This window comes from Aricia agestis, chromosome 19, assembly GCF_905147365.1.
Source record: "Aricia agestis chromosome 19, ilAriAges1.1, whole genome shotgun sequence".
NCBI lineage: Eukaryota > Metazoa > Arthropoda > Insecta > Lepidoptera > Lycaenidae > Aricia > Aricia agestis.
This window is the reverse complement of record NC_056424.1, coordinates 10750767-10766559: the sequence shown is the minus strand read 5'-3', so window position 1 is coordinate 10766559 and position 15793 is coordinate 10750767. Positions and strand designations below refer to the sequence as shown.

The 15793-nt window shown below is 39.5% G+C and overlaps 1 protein-coding gene across 1 annotated transcript in view; it reads right to left on the bottom strand.

The window, feature by feature from the left end:
• Nucleotides 1–10079: 10079 nt before the first annotated feature.
• The window catches only part of LOC121736646 (ankyrin-3-like), an 86116-nt gene continuing 80402 nt past the window's right edge, over nucleotides 10080–15793 (bottom strand). Inside the window, exons 4-11 of the mRNA XM_042127973.1 lie at nucleotides 14554–14747; nucleotides 13617–13772; nucleotides 13144–13345; nucleotides 12730–12854; nucleotides 12012–12158; nucleotides 11075–11204; nucleotides 10549–10748; nucleotides 10080–10241 (exon numbers count right to left, since the gene is read on the bottom strand). Coding sequence (XP_041983907.1) covers nucleotides 10080–10241; nucleotides 10549–10748; nucleotides 11075–11204; nucleotides 12012–12158; nucleotides 12730–12854; nucleotides 13144–13345; nucleotides 13617–13772; nucleotides 14554–14747 — 1316 coding nt within the window. The remainder of the gene's footprint in view (nucleotides 10242–10548; nucleotides 10749–11074; nucleotides 11205–12011; nucleotides 12159–12729; nucleotides 12855–13143; nucleotides 13346–13616; nucleotides 13773–14553; nucleotides 14748–15793) is intronic.

Below are 15793 nucleotides of genomic sequence, written 5' to 3'. Positions count from 1 at the left end.
ATTCACTTTGCTCCGTTGGACAAAGCCAGTATTTAATATTTAAGAAGAATAATATTTGATCATTATAAAGCCTTATAAGCCGACAGACAATGTTAAAATCCGTGATGCTAATTTAACAGAACTGGTAATCGCTTAATTTAGAATAAGATGACTGTCATGACTCAACTAAATTCCATTTCTGTTGAAATCTTCGCGATCCCTGAGCAACGATTTTCCCCCATTATTCGTAAAAATATTAAGATATAAAATGTTAAAAAAACACTAAGAGATCATGTAACGTGTAACATTTTAGTGCACTTTACTTTTCAAAAATTAACAGCGTATAATGTATTTAAAATCCGCAGTCTTCGTCTATCATGTGACGTTTCCAATGTGCCATACAAATACCGTATATACAGTCTGATTGTTTGTGACTTTTATTCGCTGTGAATTTCACATTAGATAGGTGGGGAAAATTGTACCAACTAACCACGGTGGTTGGTTGGTACAGAATGTACAAACAAAGCTAAATTATATCATGTAAATTAAGTACAATAATACTAATTGCAGTTTCCGTTCAAAAATCTTAAGTGTGAGAAAAACTGCTGATCAAGATTTCCAGAACATTTGAAGGTGAGACTAATTATACAAAAATACATACCAATACAAATACACTTCTTACACTAAATATACACGTTTACTCCAAGCCACTATACACTATACAAACGCTGATTCGCGACAAACTATTGTGAAGTCGACGATAAACCCGGTGTATCGCTTTTCAATCTTATCACAAGGCTTTAAGGATCAATATCGGTAAAGCTAATAAGCCGACGACTGTACATAGATTAGATAATGACTATTAGATCGGAGATGCATGAAAATGCGACTGACTAGGGTGAACACACGTAAGGATGTACACCATCCTATGTCCTAAAAATGTTGAAGCTAAGGAAATATTATTTTTGAAACGCAGTAAATTTAGATATTTCTATAATAATATCAAAAAAATATATACTTACTCATATACATTGAAATTAAAATAAATATAATTATTTATTACATATATCATTTATGTTAATTGTGTTAATTGTGCAACACAAACTGCGCTGATAAAAAGTAATTAATTATATTAGTATAGACTATAGACCATTTACAATTCTGAAAATTATAAGCTTATTAGTTATTACTATTTGTGGAGTATTTCCTGGTATTAATGAACAAACAGTTCAGCGACAGAAATAGTTCGCGGAAATAATGGAGACCCGAGTTTTATAAACATTTGCTGGAATTCAGTTATTTCAATATTATGTACTTCCTAAATTCTGTTAAACTCTTGAAATGAACGCTAACTACCACTTAGTTATAGATACTCCCCTTACTAAGAAATATGACCACACTGTGTATAATATTATGTGCTTTTAAGTTTATAAACTATACAATGTTTTATCCTTGTCTCTTAAGCGACTTTTCTAACAAACTGTACAACTATAACGTCTGAATACACAGTGTGGATCTGTAAATAATGGAATAATTATTAAAAAATGTACGACGACATAAAGATGTCTTTGAAAAAAGGACATGTCCCATTAATATCCCATAGAATGGTCACCCTACACCACATAAATTACAATTTGTAGTCATTTTACAGTATATCATACAACGGGAGAGCATGAATTATGTATAGGCGCATTGTTGTCAAAGAGATTTGCTTACAATAGTCTTCGGTAAACAGTGTAGGAGGAGCCGGCCTATAGAAGCTGTAGGACGGTTCTGGCTTGGACCTGGGGGCCTACTACAACCTCTTATAGCAGTATTATTTTAATCTTACTTTATGATTTCGTACCATCACCTCTTAAAAGTAAGATTACTTTATGATTGTTCCGTCAAGACGTTTTGTGACGTCATGTCCCGATACATTCGCTCTCAGCGTACCATGGGGCCTACTACAACCTCTTATAGCAGTATTATTTTAATCTTACTTTATGATTTCGTACCATCACCTCTTAAAAGTAAGATTACTTTATGATTGTTCCGTCGAGACGTTTTGTGACGTCATGTCCCAATATCATTCGCTCTCAGCGTACCACGAGCTCCATTTTGACACCGTTTGACAGATGAGCAAGATTACTTTAACGTCAAACTAGCGATCTTAAATCCGCTATGAAATATCAACTTTTTTAAGATTGTTTTGCATTTTTTACTGTTTTTTAGTGAAATTATATTTGAAAATTGAGTACGGTACGACTTTAAATTACGCATATTATGCATTAACAAGAAAAGTCTTAACTTTATTTGTATTTAAAGTTAACCATGTACATAAAAAAACGGCTTTTGCTTTGAGATAACCAAAGAATTAAATATTTACGTACCTTCTATTTACCTTATAATAGAAAATATCGAAACAGTCTTCAAAGTCGCGCAACTCACACACCACTTAAAACTTTTTTGTTTTAGCGTACCACAACAACACTTCACGTCTTAATTGGGTTTCAGCATTGGTTTTTCAACAATTTCACTATTTGATTTAATTCTTATTGTTAACAATTTAGCGCTGAATCGGTTTAATTTATTGAAATATTTGAGTTTAGTACCATTCAAATTCTCTACAGTCACTAATAAGTTTTTTCTACATTTGCTTAGACTAATTAGACACTTCATTTGTTTATACTATCGTGTGAGAGTGACAAAACGCTTTATAGCTGCTATCTCGCTTCCACCCATGACAATTAATTTGTTTACACAATCGTGTGAGAGGAACAAAGCGCTTCATAGCTGCTTATCTCGCTTCCACCCATTGATAAATGTAAACAAATAATTTGATATCGTTCGTTCTTTCCCATCACTTAGCAGGAATAAAACAAGATTGTTTTCATACACTTTAAAAAGTTCATGGTACGAATCAAAGTAAGGTTATTGTAATCTTACAACAAAGTGTTCTGGAAACATGATAGTTTTAGGAAAGGTCGTGGTAGGCCGCCATGAGCTCCATTTTAACACCGTTTGACAGATGAGCAAGATTACTTTAACGTCAAACTAGCGATCTTAAATCCGCTGTGAAATATCAACTTTTTTAAGATTGTTTTGCATTTTTTACTGTTTTTTAGTAAAATTATATTTGAAAATTGAGAACGGTACGACTTTAAATTACGCATATTATGTATTAACAACAAAATTCTTAACTTTATTTGTATTTAAAGTTAACCATGTACATAAAAAACGGCGTTTGTTTTGAGATAACCAATGTATTAAATATTTACTAAACGTACCTTATAATAGAAAATATCGAAACAGTCTTCAAAGTCGCGCAACTCACACACCACTTAAAACTTTTTTGTTTTAGCGTACCACAACAACACTTCACGTCTTATTTGGGTTTCAGCATTGGTTTTTCAACAATTTCACTATTTGATTTAATTCTTAACAATTTAGCGCTGAATCGGTTTAATTTATTGAAATATTTTGGTTTAGTACCATTCAAATTCTCTACAGTCACTAATAAGTTTTTTCTACATATGTTTAGACTAATTAGACACTTCATTTGTTTACACAATCGTGTGAGAGTGACAAAAAGCTTTATAGCTGCTATCTCGCTTCCACCCATGACAATTCATTTGTTTATACAATCGTGTGAGAGAGACAAAGCGCTTTGTAGCTGCTATCTCGCTTCCTCCCATTGATAAATGTAAACAAATAATTTGATATCGTTCGTTCTTTCCCATCACTTAGCAGGAATAAAACAAGATTGTTTTCATACACCTTAAAAAGTTCATGGTACGAATCAAAGTAAGGTTATTGTAATCTTACAACAAAGTGTTCTGGAAACATGATAGTTTTAGGAAAGGTTGTGGTAGGCCGCCTGGTTATACTATTCTGGGTTATAGTTAACCGTTTGTTAAAATATCATGCCCTCTCTTTTATGCATACGAAGAATAAGAGAGAGAGGCAAGTATGTTTTATAAGGATACACAATAGCGATCAGGTGATCGGTTCAAAACAAAATATGAACGTCGATTCATAGTTCAAAAGACTAGTTAATGCATAAATGGTCAAATGACAATAATATTATAATGCTACCTTTTGAAATTTCATTTTATTTTAGAGTAGAAGTTGTGGTCAAAATTAACATATTTTGGAGTCATTAATACTCCGTATAATATGACACTGGTTATAAAGTTACTCTGTCAAAAATTATCATACGTGGGAGAGCCATGCTTCGGCACGAATGGGCCGGCTCGACCGGATAAATACCACGTTCTCACAGAAAACCGGCGTGAAACAGCGCTTGCGCTGTGTTTCGCCGAGTGAGTGAGTTTACCGGATGCCCAATCCCCTAACCCCCCCCCCCCCCTTATTTCATAAAAAAAAAATCTGCCACTTAACTTCTCATTCCTCATTTTTTAATAATTTATGTAAGAGTTGGGCCAATATCACAACTTTCTTTGCCCACTTACTAATCTTGATTTACTTAAGTCTTAACAATAATATTATTATGTAAATATTCATTATCATATTGGCTGTCCGTAACAAGCAAGAAGAGCATTCATAACAAGCCACGACGTCAAATATAATAATAACTGAGAAATCATAATTAGCGCGTCTAGGCAAGGTTATTTTCACTAAATAATTTTCACCGGTACATTTATCGGTATACAATATTCATCCTTACGCTATTGATATAAGGGTGTTATTTTTGGTGCGGAATATTTGTGATTGGCATATAGCCAGGTTTCGATTTATGCGCGACTGGCGGATACTGTTATATTTAGTTGCAATGGACACATATAGAACACTGTGCGCAAACGCACCGGCATTATATTTATTTCATAATATTGAACACCAGCTGGTGACGTTTGTAAGACATAATATTGATACACATGTGTATCGTTTGTTGACTATATAAAGTAAATAATATTTTACTTAAACAATATTAATAATATTGACGACCTCTGTGGCTCAGTGGTGACCGCGTTGGTAGCTCAAGCCGGGGGTCGCGGGTTCGAATCCCGACGACGGAACAAAAAGTTTTCAATGTTCCCGGGTCTGGATGTGTATTAAATATGTGTATGTTATAATAAAAATCTTAAATATATGTATAGTATAAAAGTATTAAATATATTTCCGTTGTCTGGTACCTGTAACACAAGTCCTTTAGGTACTTAGCACGGGGCCAGACTGACGTGGTGTGAAGCGTCCATAGATATTTATTTATTTATCTATAATAAAAACATATTGACAATAGAGACAAAATTGAAAAACTGCTTTTTAATAAGAAGAATTATTAAATGATCTTGTTAACATTGGTTATATCGATAGCAGTTAAACCATTACCACGGAAAACTCTTCGATAATAATTATCGATCATATTAATATTATCATAGCGATGCCCGCAATGTATGCTAAATCTGTAACCCGAATCAGCTGTTTCAGTGTAGTGACGATGATGCAAGAAAAATTCAAAATTGTATTAACCATACGTTTAGATACGCAAAACTCAAAGTAATTCAGTTGGTCCACTGTCTTGGGTCCTGCAAGGAACTTGCAATCCCCACATCTCAACAGCAGCTTCAGTAAGCACTCTTTAAACCTTTATTTGCATAACAGTATTACGGATATGTCAAAGCACTCAGTGTCCTTGGACAGGGATGGCACACCTTTCCTTATCAACGTGGCACTTTTTGAAGAATTCTATAGTTAATGTCATAGACGTGCCATCAAATAATATTTTTTCTTTGTAATCCTGACACGTATTTAAAAATACAATGCCCGAAGCCTAACTTGGAGCTTTTGCGGAAAATCACTATAGTAAAATTGTGATCAGCAGCGTGCTCATAATTTTATGTCGTGTGCCACGTCTGACACGTGTGCCATTGGTTCGCCGTCCCTTCCCTAGGACATCCAATTAACCGACTGCTCCGCAACAACGAGTATGCTATCACTCACCGGTGTCGCCGACGGCCTGGCTGAGCGTGTTCTCGGTGACGGGCCGCAGCGCCTCCACCGCGCTGATGTAGCCCAGCCGATCCGCAATAGCGCACGCCGTCTGACCGGTCTGGTGGTCAAATATTGACGATTGAAGTTAATAATATTTTTAACTCGATACTAAGGGCTGCATGCATGAAAAAGATGACGTCATTGTCCCGTTACGCTCCTTGTCGCGTTCCGCAAGCGACAGCGCGGCACGAACGAGAGAGAGGCATGGCCGCATGAAAGTACTGTCCGTAAACCGACTTTACAGATAACCAAATTTTTTTATTTTTGTGCTTATAATAAGGACAGTTAAAGGTAGATCAATCAAATTCAGTAGTTAGCGTTTGGAGTTGTACTAGTCAAAACTGTCACAGCTCCCATCCTGTTGTTCTGCAGCTCTGCAGGTAACGATGAAAGTGCACAGTTCAGTCACAGTAGAAATGATTATACAGAAATTACTATAGTTTGTGCGTTTTAAGATGATATGGGTGACACATTATAATTGACAATAGTAGGGAAGTTACCTAAGAAAATAAATCGATAATTTAAAAATATCGAATCACTTCGTAAAGGAATTGCAATCGAAATTATCGATTTCGTACTGACGTTTCAGAGTGGCGTCGGCGATTTAAAATGGCCGCCCTTTTTATCGATTTGATTTCGATTCAACAGTGTCAATCTCTATTGGCATAAGTTCCATTTCATGCATCTGACATTTTTCAAATATTTTCGTAACAATAATTTTCACAGTTAAAATTTATAATTTTATATTAATAAGTAAGCATTTAGCAACTTTTCATTTTTATTCATTTACAATTATAGGCAACATTTGTTTTTGTTGATGGAATATATATTATTACATTTTGTTTTTTTTTTGTTTTCTTGTAAATAAACCCGTAGCAAGGAATATGAGAAGTGTCACCCATATCATCTTAAAACGCACAAAATCCGAAACGTTGTTTTGCCATATACGGTATGTCCTCGCTATTCTTTAAAACATTGTCACAGACAAGTTGTTTGCCGATCTCATCTTTCCAAACTTCTATTACGCGATTCAGGACTGTGCATTTAATTTCAATGTAATTTTCAAATAAGTAGTTATAAGATTTGTGTATTCACTTACAGCAGACAACGCGTTGGGATCAGCGTTACTCTTGAGTAGTAGTTGGATGATGAGCGTGTGTCCTTGTTGTGCGGCTTGATGTAGAGGAGTAAATCTAAATAATAAAAAAAAAAAACAAATGAATACATCGTTGGGTTAGGTTAGTAGGTAGTAAATGTTTTATGTGCATGTTTATCTATTTTTTATCGTAACATGTCCTGGGATGGTCTTTATTTCTATTTTTCTAACATTAATATTTATTAAACGCGAAATTTTTCAAGTGTATATTTTTATCTACGCTTCAACTCCCAAGCGGTCTGATCAGGCCACGAAAACAATTGAATAGCTATTGTGTCTGGATTTCCCACGATCTATTAACTATTCTTCAGTTATAACTTATAAGCGCATAAAGCTGGGTATTTCATTTTCTCTAATATCAGAGTGCGACCCCTGTATTTTACGTACGCATGTGCGTGCACACTCGCACTATTAGTACGTAAGTGCGTGAAAATTAGCGTGTGCGTACCCGTGTGCAGCTCGTGCGGTGACGTCAGCACCGGAGTCGAGTAACGCGCGTGCGGCCGCCAGGTGGCCGTGGTGCGCCGCAGCGTGCAGTGGCGTGTACCCGTCGCGCGTGCGTGCGGCGCAGCGTCCGCCCGCCGCTACTAGCGTCTTGAGCACCGCCGTGCGACCCTCCGCTGCGGCTAAGTGTACAGGCGTGAGACCTGTAGAAACAAAATTGTAATCTCGTTAGCGTGCTGAGAAAGAATTATAGCTATTAATAATAGCTTTCAAATAAAGTTAGCCTTTGAAGTCATGATGCCACAGTCCAGGCATTAAAAACGATGCCAAGACCTCGTTGATTTTTTTGGAAAGCATCTATGGTTTCCGCCACCGTTTATAGCAACTGTAACCCAAACTCCATAGTCGCTGATCTTTATTAACTCTATGTACAGAAAAATTCCGGCTTTTCTGAAGGTCTAGCCGCACCTCGCTTTTATTCTATAAAATGTATCTTTATTTTCATGTTCTGTGTGACGCCACACTCCATACGCAACAACGTACCATTGTTAGCGGGCACGTTGACATCAGCGCCGCGTTCAATCAGCATCTCGACGCAATCCTCGTGTCCCTCCTGCGCCGCCATGTGTAAAGGGGTGAAGCCCGCCTTTGATTTTACACCAGGGTCCGCATCTGTGTTAAGATTTAATATTTTTAACTAAAACTTACCATTATACAGTGTGTTAGTGTAAACACCGTTATCCTTGAAACCATTAAATGAGCTCGTCAAAATAAACAACTTTTTCTATGAGAACAATGCTGGGAACTCAGAAAAAAAGCCGTTTTCATAGCCATACGGATGCCCGGCTCGGAAATTTGTATGGGTATGAAGACGGATTTTTTGAGTTCCCAGCATTTTTTACATAGAAGAAGTTGATCATTTTGACGGGCTCATTTGATGGTTTCAAGGATAACGGTGTTTACACTAACATCTTGTATACTTAACGTTATAGTATCTAACTTTGCAAATAAAATATACTAACCATGTTCGAGTAGTGCAAACGCGATGTCCGGATGGTTGTTTCGACAGGCAATGTGTAGTGCTGAGTGTCCATTCTTTGCGAGAGAATGTGGTGATGCACCTAAAATTTTGTTGAATAAACATTTAATTATTTTATTTAAAACTAGCTGACCCGGCAAACGTTGTTTTGCCATATAAAGTATTTCGCCCATATTATTTTAAAAGTGACTAAATATAGCCTGTCAAGAATGTGATGAAATTAAAAAGTGGCAACATCGTAGTGTCATCTCTTTTTTATTTAATTGATTTGAAAGGGATGACACTACGATGTTGCCACTTTTTAATGTATTCACTTTTTTGACAGGCTATAAGTATGGTTCCAGGCACCTTGGCAACGTCCATCGCTATCCCGTCGCACAAACAATGTTCGCCGTCAGTCTCGAGTTGTAATAATTTACTATTATTTATTAAACAAATGCACTTATCAATATAAAAAGTAGCCAGTAGCCGATTCTTAGACCCACTGAATATGCTTATAACATTTGGTAAAAATCAGTAAAGCCGTTTCGAAGGAGTACGGTAACTAACATTGTGTGACGAGAATTTTATACATAAACAAAAGTTTATTAATGTAGTCAATGTTTCTAGTTTACTGCTTCGTTTGGACAAAGTTAATTTTTGCTGATACATATTTTGTAACATCTTGTAGCAACCGCACGTGCGCTAAATTGAGAGTCGTCTCACGCCTAAGTCATCGTTATTAACCGCTAGGTGGCATTACTGTCACGCATCTTAGACGAGTAGCACTATGTCCATATTGTATTGTATCGCCAGGTGGTGCTACTGTAAGAACACACATAAACACACCTTTGTCAAGCAGTAACAACGCTATATCTGGGTGTCCATGTAAGTAAATAAGTAGCCATGAGTAGAGGGATGATGTGGCTGTGACCAGGCGCGTCCGTGCTCGCCCCGCGCGCTCACAATAGCCGCGCCACGCCCATATCGCAGAATTATGATACTAGATGGCGCTACAGTCTACACACATACTGACCTTTATCGAGCAGTAGCAGGGCTATATCTGGATGACCGTAGTAAGTAGCCATGTGTAGAGGGGTAATGTGGCTACGGCCAGGAGCGTCCGCGCTCGCCCCGCGCGCTAACAGCAGCCGGGCGACGCCCATATCACCATATTTCGCCGCTAGATGGAGCGGGGTGAAGCCTTTACGAGTTTCTGCTTCGATCGGCGCGTTGTGTTCTAGGAGGATGCTGGCTACTTCTTCTTTGCCTGTCATATATTAAAAAAGTTGAGGTAATTACTCTCATTGCTAAGCAGTATAACTGATGATGACTATAATACTCTCAATTATGTTGCATTTCAAACGAGAACTCTAGATCTAAAACGTTCAAAGACGCACATTTGAGTAAACAATCAAGACAAACGTGTTTGAACCAGTAGTTTTAGCTTCAATATTAAGAGATTGTTATATAATTTACTCATTGATGTTATTTACCTTCTTTAGCAGCGATATGCAGCGGCGTGTATTTGTCTTTAGTGGTAGCTGCAACCTGCGCGCCGTGTTGTAGTAACAACGCAGCAATGTCTGCGTGTCCGAGTCGCGCCGCTACGTGTAGCGGGGTTTGTTCTTCCCGAGCGCGGGCTTCCACCTAAAAGTTGGTATAAATAACTTAAACTTAAATAACAAATATTGCATTTTTCAGTATTTTGGTTGTCGCCTGGCGACCGCGCGTCTTTTCTGTACATTCGCATCTCTATGAAAATACGTGTCTAGTTTACTTAATAAAATGATTCGCAAATGAAATTTCTTGCAACTAGCACTTAATTTAGGGTCAATTTAACCGAAACGCGACGTGTAGATGCATTTCAAAATTTGTGACAGACTCGCATGACGTCTCACGCAATTGAATTAACCAGCAAACTGCTATCAAAATCTTGTAGTATTATTTAAATTACCTTAGCATTATTCCTCAGCAGCACCCGCACCAAATCAGTCTGGTGCGCGCGCGCCGCCAAGTGTAATGGCGTTTCGCCGCGCGCCGTCGCCGCGTCCGCGTCCGCGCCCGCACCGAGCAACACGAGCGCTATGTTCATGCACCCCATAAACGACGCGACGTGCAACGGTGTGAGACCGGACTCTGTTGTGGCTGATTTACCTGAAATCGAGGGTAGATTGATAAGATTTTAAGGAGTATACAAAGTAACAAAATATAATATGCTAATTTTGCTAAATCGCAAAAGTGTGGCTGAACCGCTTTAGGTGAAAGTTGCTATGGAGTAAATTTGAGAGACGGTTGCGGAAAAATTTCGAGTTTCTGCGCGATAAAAGAATGTCGGTACAACGGCGTTGCGGGCGCCGTCTAGTTGATTTTAAATAACACACAAAACAGCGGAGTGAAAGAGAGAAAAGTTGTTACACACTTGAGTGACAAAGACAGAAACATTGGATTAGTTATGAGCGGGGTTTATACTTCATACGTACTTGCACCATATTTGAGCAGCAACTCGACAACTTTGAGTCTGTTCTTCTTGCAGGCGATGTGTAGTGGTGTGAAGCCGTTTAGCGCACGGGCGTTGGCGTCCGCATTTCTGTCCAGCAGAAGTTTGGCAACCTGCAAGTAAAAAAAGGATATTATGCGATTACTAAGGACAAGAAAGACAAATATGCAATGTTTTAAGCACAGCAAAATGTTATTACCAAAATACTTTTACTAGTTCTTTTCAGTTTGCCATGTTTACAACCTCATGTAACAACGCATGACCAACAGTCTCACACAATTGACATTTTCATAACAAATTATTCAGGTTATCTGTTAAAACTGCTATAAACAACAATACTGACTTTGGTGAAAATAGCCACAACTTTGCATTATGGCGTCATATTAATTTTAACGTTGCAACGTCGTAACACTGCGTTGTGGCTTGGCACTAACTTGTAAGCTAAGAACGCTTCCATTATGAGACAGACATATATTTTTTTAATGAAATAAGGGGGCAAACGAGCAAACGGGTCACCTGATAGAAAGCAACTTCCGTCGCCCATGGACACTAGCAGCCTCAGAAGAGCTGCAGGTGCGTTGCCGGCCTTTTAAGAGCCAATAGGGTAATAGTAGAGGGTAGGGATGGGAAGGGAAGGGAATAGGGTAGGGGATTGGGCCTCCGGTAAACTCTACATTAAAAAATTATGGAAATGATCATAAATAGTCAACAGGAGTTGATGCATGTACCTTAGTAGGTGACACAGCATTTACAATAGCAAGTTCAAACACAAAATTATAACGCTACAATAATTAGACGTTAACAGACGTCAAGGACTGGTCATGATGGTATGTGTGCCGGCGAGCCAATTCTATGTAGATTGGCTCGCCTCGCTTAAAATATTCTAGTCAAGGGGATTCTACACGTATCATCCCTCTCACCTTAACATGCCCGCAGTGCGCCGCAACGTGTAACGCGGTAAGATAATCAACAGTGACGTCATCAATCGGTGCGCCCTCCGCGAGTAGGGCGCGCGCAGTGTCCACGTGCTCGCCTTGTACCGACATGTGTAGAGGAGTGAGACCGTTCTGAAATTGTATATTTAAATTATTTAATGTTTATTAATATAGCACAGACTTGGTCAAAAATAAATGACGGAATGATTTTTTACTTTCAGGTTTTGAAGACTAATGTTTGAAGAGGAATGAATGAGAAGAGCGATGAAGAAGCATTGTTATGTTAATAAACAAATCTTTAAAGATAGTTCATTTAACATAGCAAGAAGTGCAATAATTACTAACAGTCAGACTTTCAAAAAGCGGGTATAATGGACGTAATACATCCTCATACGTATCAAGTCCATTCTATAAAATCCACACTTAGGCTTCGGCCAAACCTACGCGTCAGTAACGCGAGACGCGAGCGGGACGCATGACGGGAGCGTCTGCAACGCGAAACTGGTGTGCACACCTGCACGACTACGGTGCGAAATCATGGATTATTCCCGTTCTGCCGACGCGAACGTCCTGCGTTGCCGACGCTCCCACTTCGCAGTCACTTTTGTAGTAGGTTTGGCCAAAGCTTTATATTTGAACGTAGTACATGAGAATACTCCATCAATTCTAACACATAGACATACGAATACCCCATCAAATTAACCTTTGTTTTGCTAGTGATGGGCGCGCCGTGCTGTATGAGTCGCGTCACGACGTTGCTGTGTCCGGAGCGCGCGGCGCAGTGCAGCGGCGTGAGCCCGTCGCGCGTTATCGCCGCTATGTTTGCACCTGGAAATATACGGAATATATTGTTATGTTTGCTGACGTACAGATACGAAATTTACAGCTGGTATAAAAATTTATGATCGCAAGGAGTAATGACATACGTTTAACTCGCCAGTCGTCACAAATCCTACAAATACATATTTACCAGTAAGCTTTAAGACAATACCGAAGTCTATTTTTTCCAATTACCACTGTTCTCAAGCTTACAAAAAGCGTGTACGATTTTTATAGGATATAGAAATTCTAGGTCACTCCCACCTTACCACGATATTGCACCTATGTCGTTACTAACCATTCTCAACCAGTAGATCCACCATGGCCAGCTGTCCCCACTTGCTGGCAACATGTAGGGGGGTGATGTTGTGCTTGGCCGATCTTCCGGGGTCTGCCCCCGCTGACAGTAACGCCTTGGCTACTCCCACATTGCCATAATGCGCCGCAATATGGAGGGGAGTGAAGCCTGACTTCGAGCACGCGTCAGGATTGTGTTCGTTCTGAAAATAGAATTTAGATTGGGATTAGTAGCAGAAGATAACATATAAAGATTCAACAAAGCGATAAATGTTGGATACTTCAACCACAGATTGGCCAGTTACCTACAGCCAAAGTTATCTATGTAGATAAACTGTTTAACCACTACGAAACATTACCATTTTCTCTCACACCAATATCGTGGCGCTTTAAACGACACAGCTTGCCATGAATCCATATACTACCTTTCTCTCTCACACATTATCATCCATCTCGCTCACTTCTTATACTCACTTCGAGCAGTAACGTAGCTGCTTTAACGTCGTTCTTCTTGGCGGCAATGTGTAGCGCGGGCAATCGCACTTTGCCTCGTGTGTCTGACTCCAGTAGTTCGGCGACTACTCGGTCGTGTCCCTGCTGCATCGCCACTGCTAATGGTGTGAAACCATCCTGGAAATTAAAACAATAACTTACAAGACATGCAATCTCTTACTACCTTTCAGTAGTAAGAGATTGCAATTTGCATGTCTTGATTTTTTTAAGGTGAAGGACTTATATTTTACGGTTCCTTAACCGATTCGTTGCCACCTTCATTTTCACGAATTCTTACCACAGGCCAAGCAGTTTGTTCGATGACGCGCCATAAGCGTCATCGGCCCTGCTAAACGATGACGCCTCACGTGCGGCATTGGCCACTGGTTGTGTTTTATGCACATTTAGACTAAGGAATTGTAATTACAGTATAATAAATTAGTTTTAAAGTGTTTTTTAACAATCCTTGTATGTCGCGAATGGCGCGTCATCGGCCTCACTGAATTTTTTTAAATGACGCGCTAAGCGCGGCAGTGGCCACGAATCGGTTAATCCTTTATCATATGAAATGCGGGATTAGCAAAGTCGGAAAGCTAGGGTGAGCATGATAGGGTACAGATGCGGGATATAACAGTACCCTCACGACAGAAGGGACATAATATTATGCCCATTTTCACCAACCATCCCTTAACGCTTAGTGCCTGTATTTAAGGGTCATGTGTCCCTTAAAGCAAAAACGTTTTCACCAATGCTGTGTTTCAACTCAGTCCTTACTCCTAAAACCCCAAAATAGATGACAAACCATAAAATATACAAATAGATACCGCTTGTTTCCGCTAGAGGATTATTAATGTAAGTTGAAGCTCAATTTGTGGCGCAGAAATCACGTTTCCGCTTTACTAATTTACTATTTCCCTACCTCTGTAGCGAGGGTCTGACTGGCCCCCGCTGCGAGGAGCATCTTGACGCATCCCGCATGGTTCTCCTGCGCCGCCATATACAGGGGGGTGAAGCCGGCTGCGGACTGCGCGTCGGCCTTCGCCCCCGCGCCGAGCAGCGCCCGCGCCACATCCTCCTGACCCGCGAGACATGCTATGTGGAGCGCTGTGTTGCCTGGAAGGAGAAAAGTTTGAGGAAGACGGTTTGAAATGGCATATTTTTCTCCATCGTTCTCTAAATTGATTTGAATATTTTGCTCGAAATAAGTGGGGATTGTAAACGGTAAGAAAATGGAAATCCAAAATATTATTAAGATTCTAGATGCATGACTGACGTACTATAGAACTAGACAAACATTAAAACAAAACAGCGAAAAAATCATAAAACATTTTTTTTTGTTAGCCTATGCTATCCCACTGCTGGACAAAGGCCTCCCCCAGGATCTTCCACTTGCCTCGCTTCAGCGCCACCGTTGGCCAGCCCGGCTGGTACGCCTCCAGCTCATCGCGGCATTTTTCCTAGGCCGGCCACGGTTGCGTCTTCCATCTTCAGGTACCCACCCACTCTGTCGATATCTTTGCCCAGCGGTCGGGATGCATACGGCTAACGTGGCCAGCCCAATCCCACTTTAGCTTAGCCGCCTTAACTCCTACGTCCGTGATTATTGTTTGTGAGCGCAGTATTGTGTTCCTTATTTTGTCCAGAAGACTTACTCCCAACATACTGCGCTCCATTGCTCTTCGACAAACCCCGAGTTGGGACTTTTGGTCAATGACCAAGTTTGCGCACCGTAGGAGGCCTTTACCGTAGGTTAGGACGGGCAGAATACACATGTCGACGAGCCTGCGCTTCAGGGAGATTGGTAGCTCTCCCTTCATCAGCTTCTTCATGGACCAGTAGCTCTTCCAGGCGTTTTCGATTCGGCGATCGACTTCCTTTCCTGGGCTATTGTCAAAAGAAACTAAGTGGCTCAAGTAGATGTACTCGTCGACATAGTGTATTTCTTGCTCGTCTACCACGACCCCATAAAACATTAATTATCTTGTATATACAATTTAAATGTTCCCTTTAAACTTTTACTTTCTTAAAAGTTAAAAATATCGCCTACACGAATCTCGGTATAATAGATTATTATGATGAGGCACTTTTCGTGAGCGTAATTTGATATGGCCACAAAGAGAAGGTAATCTTGTGGTAATTGAATGACGGGGCAGCTGTCA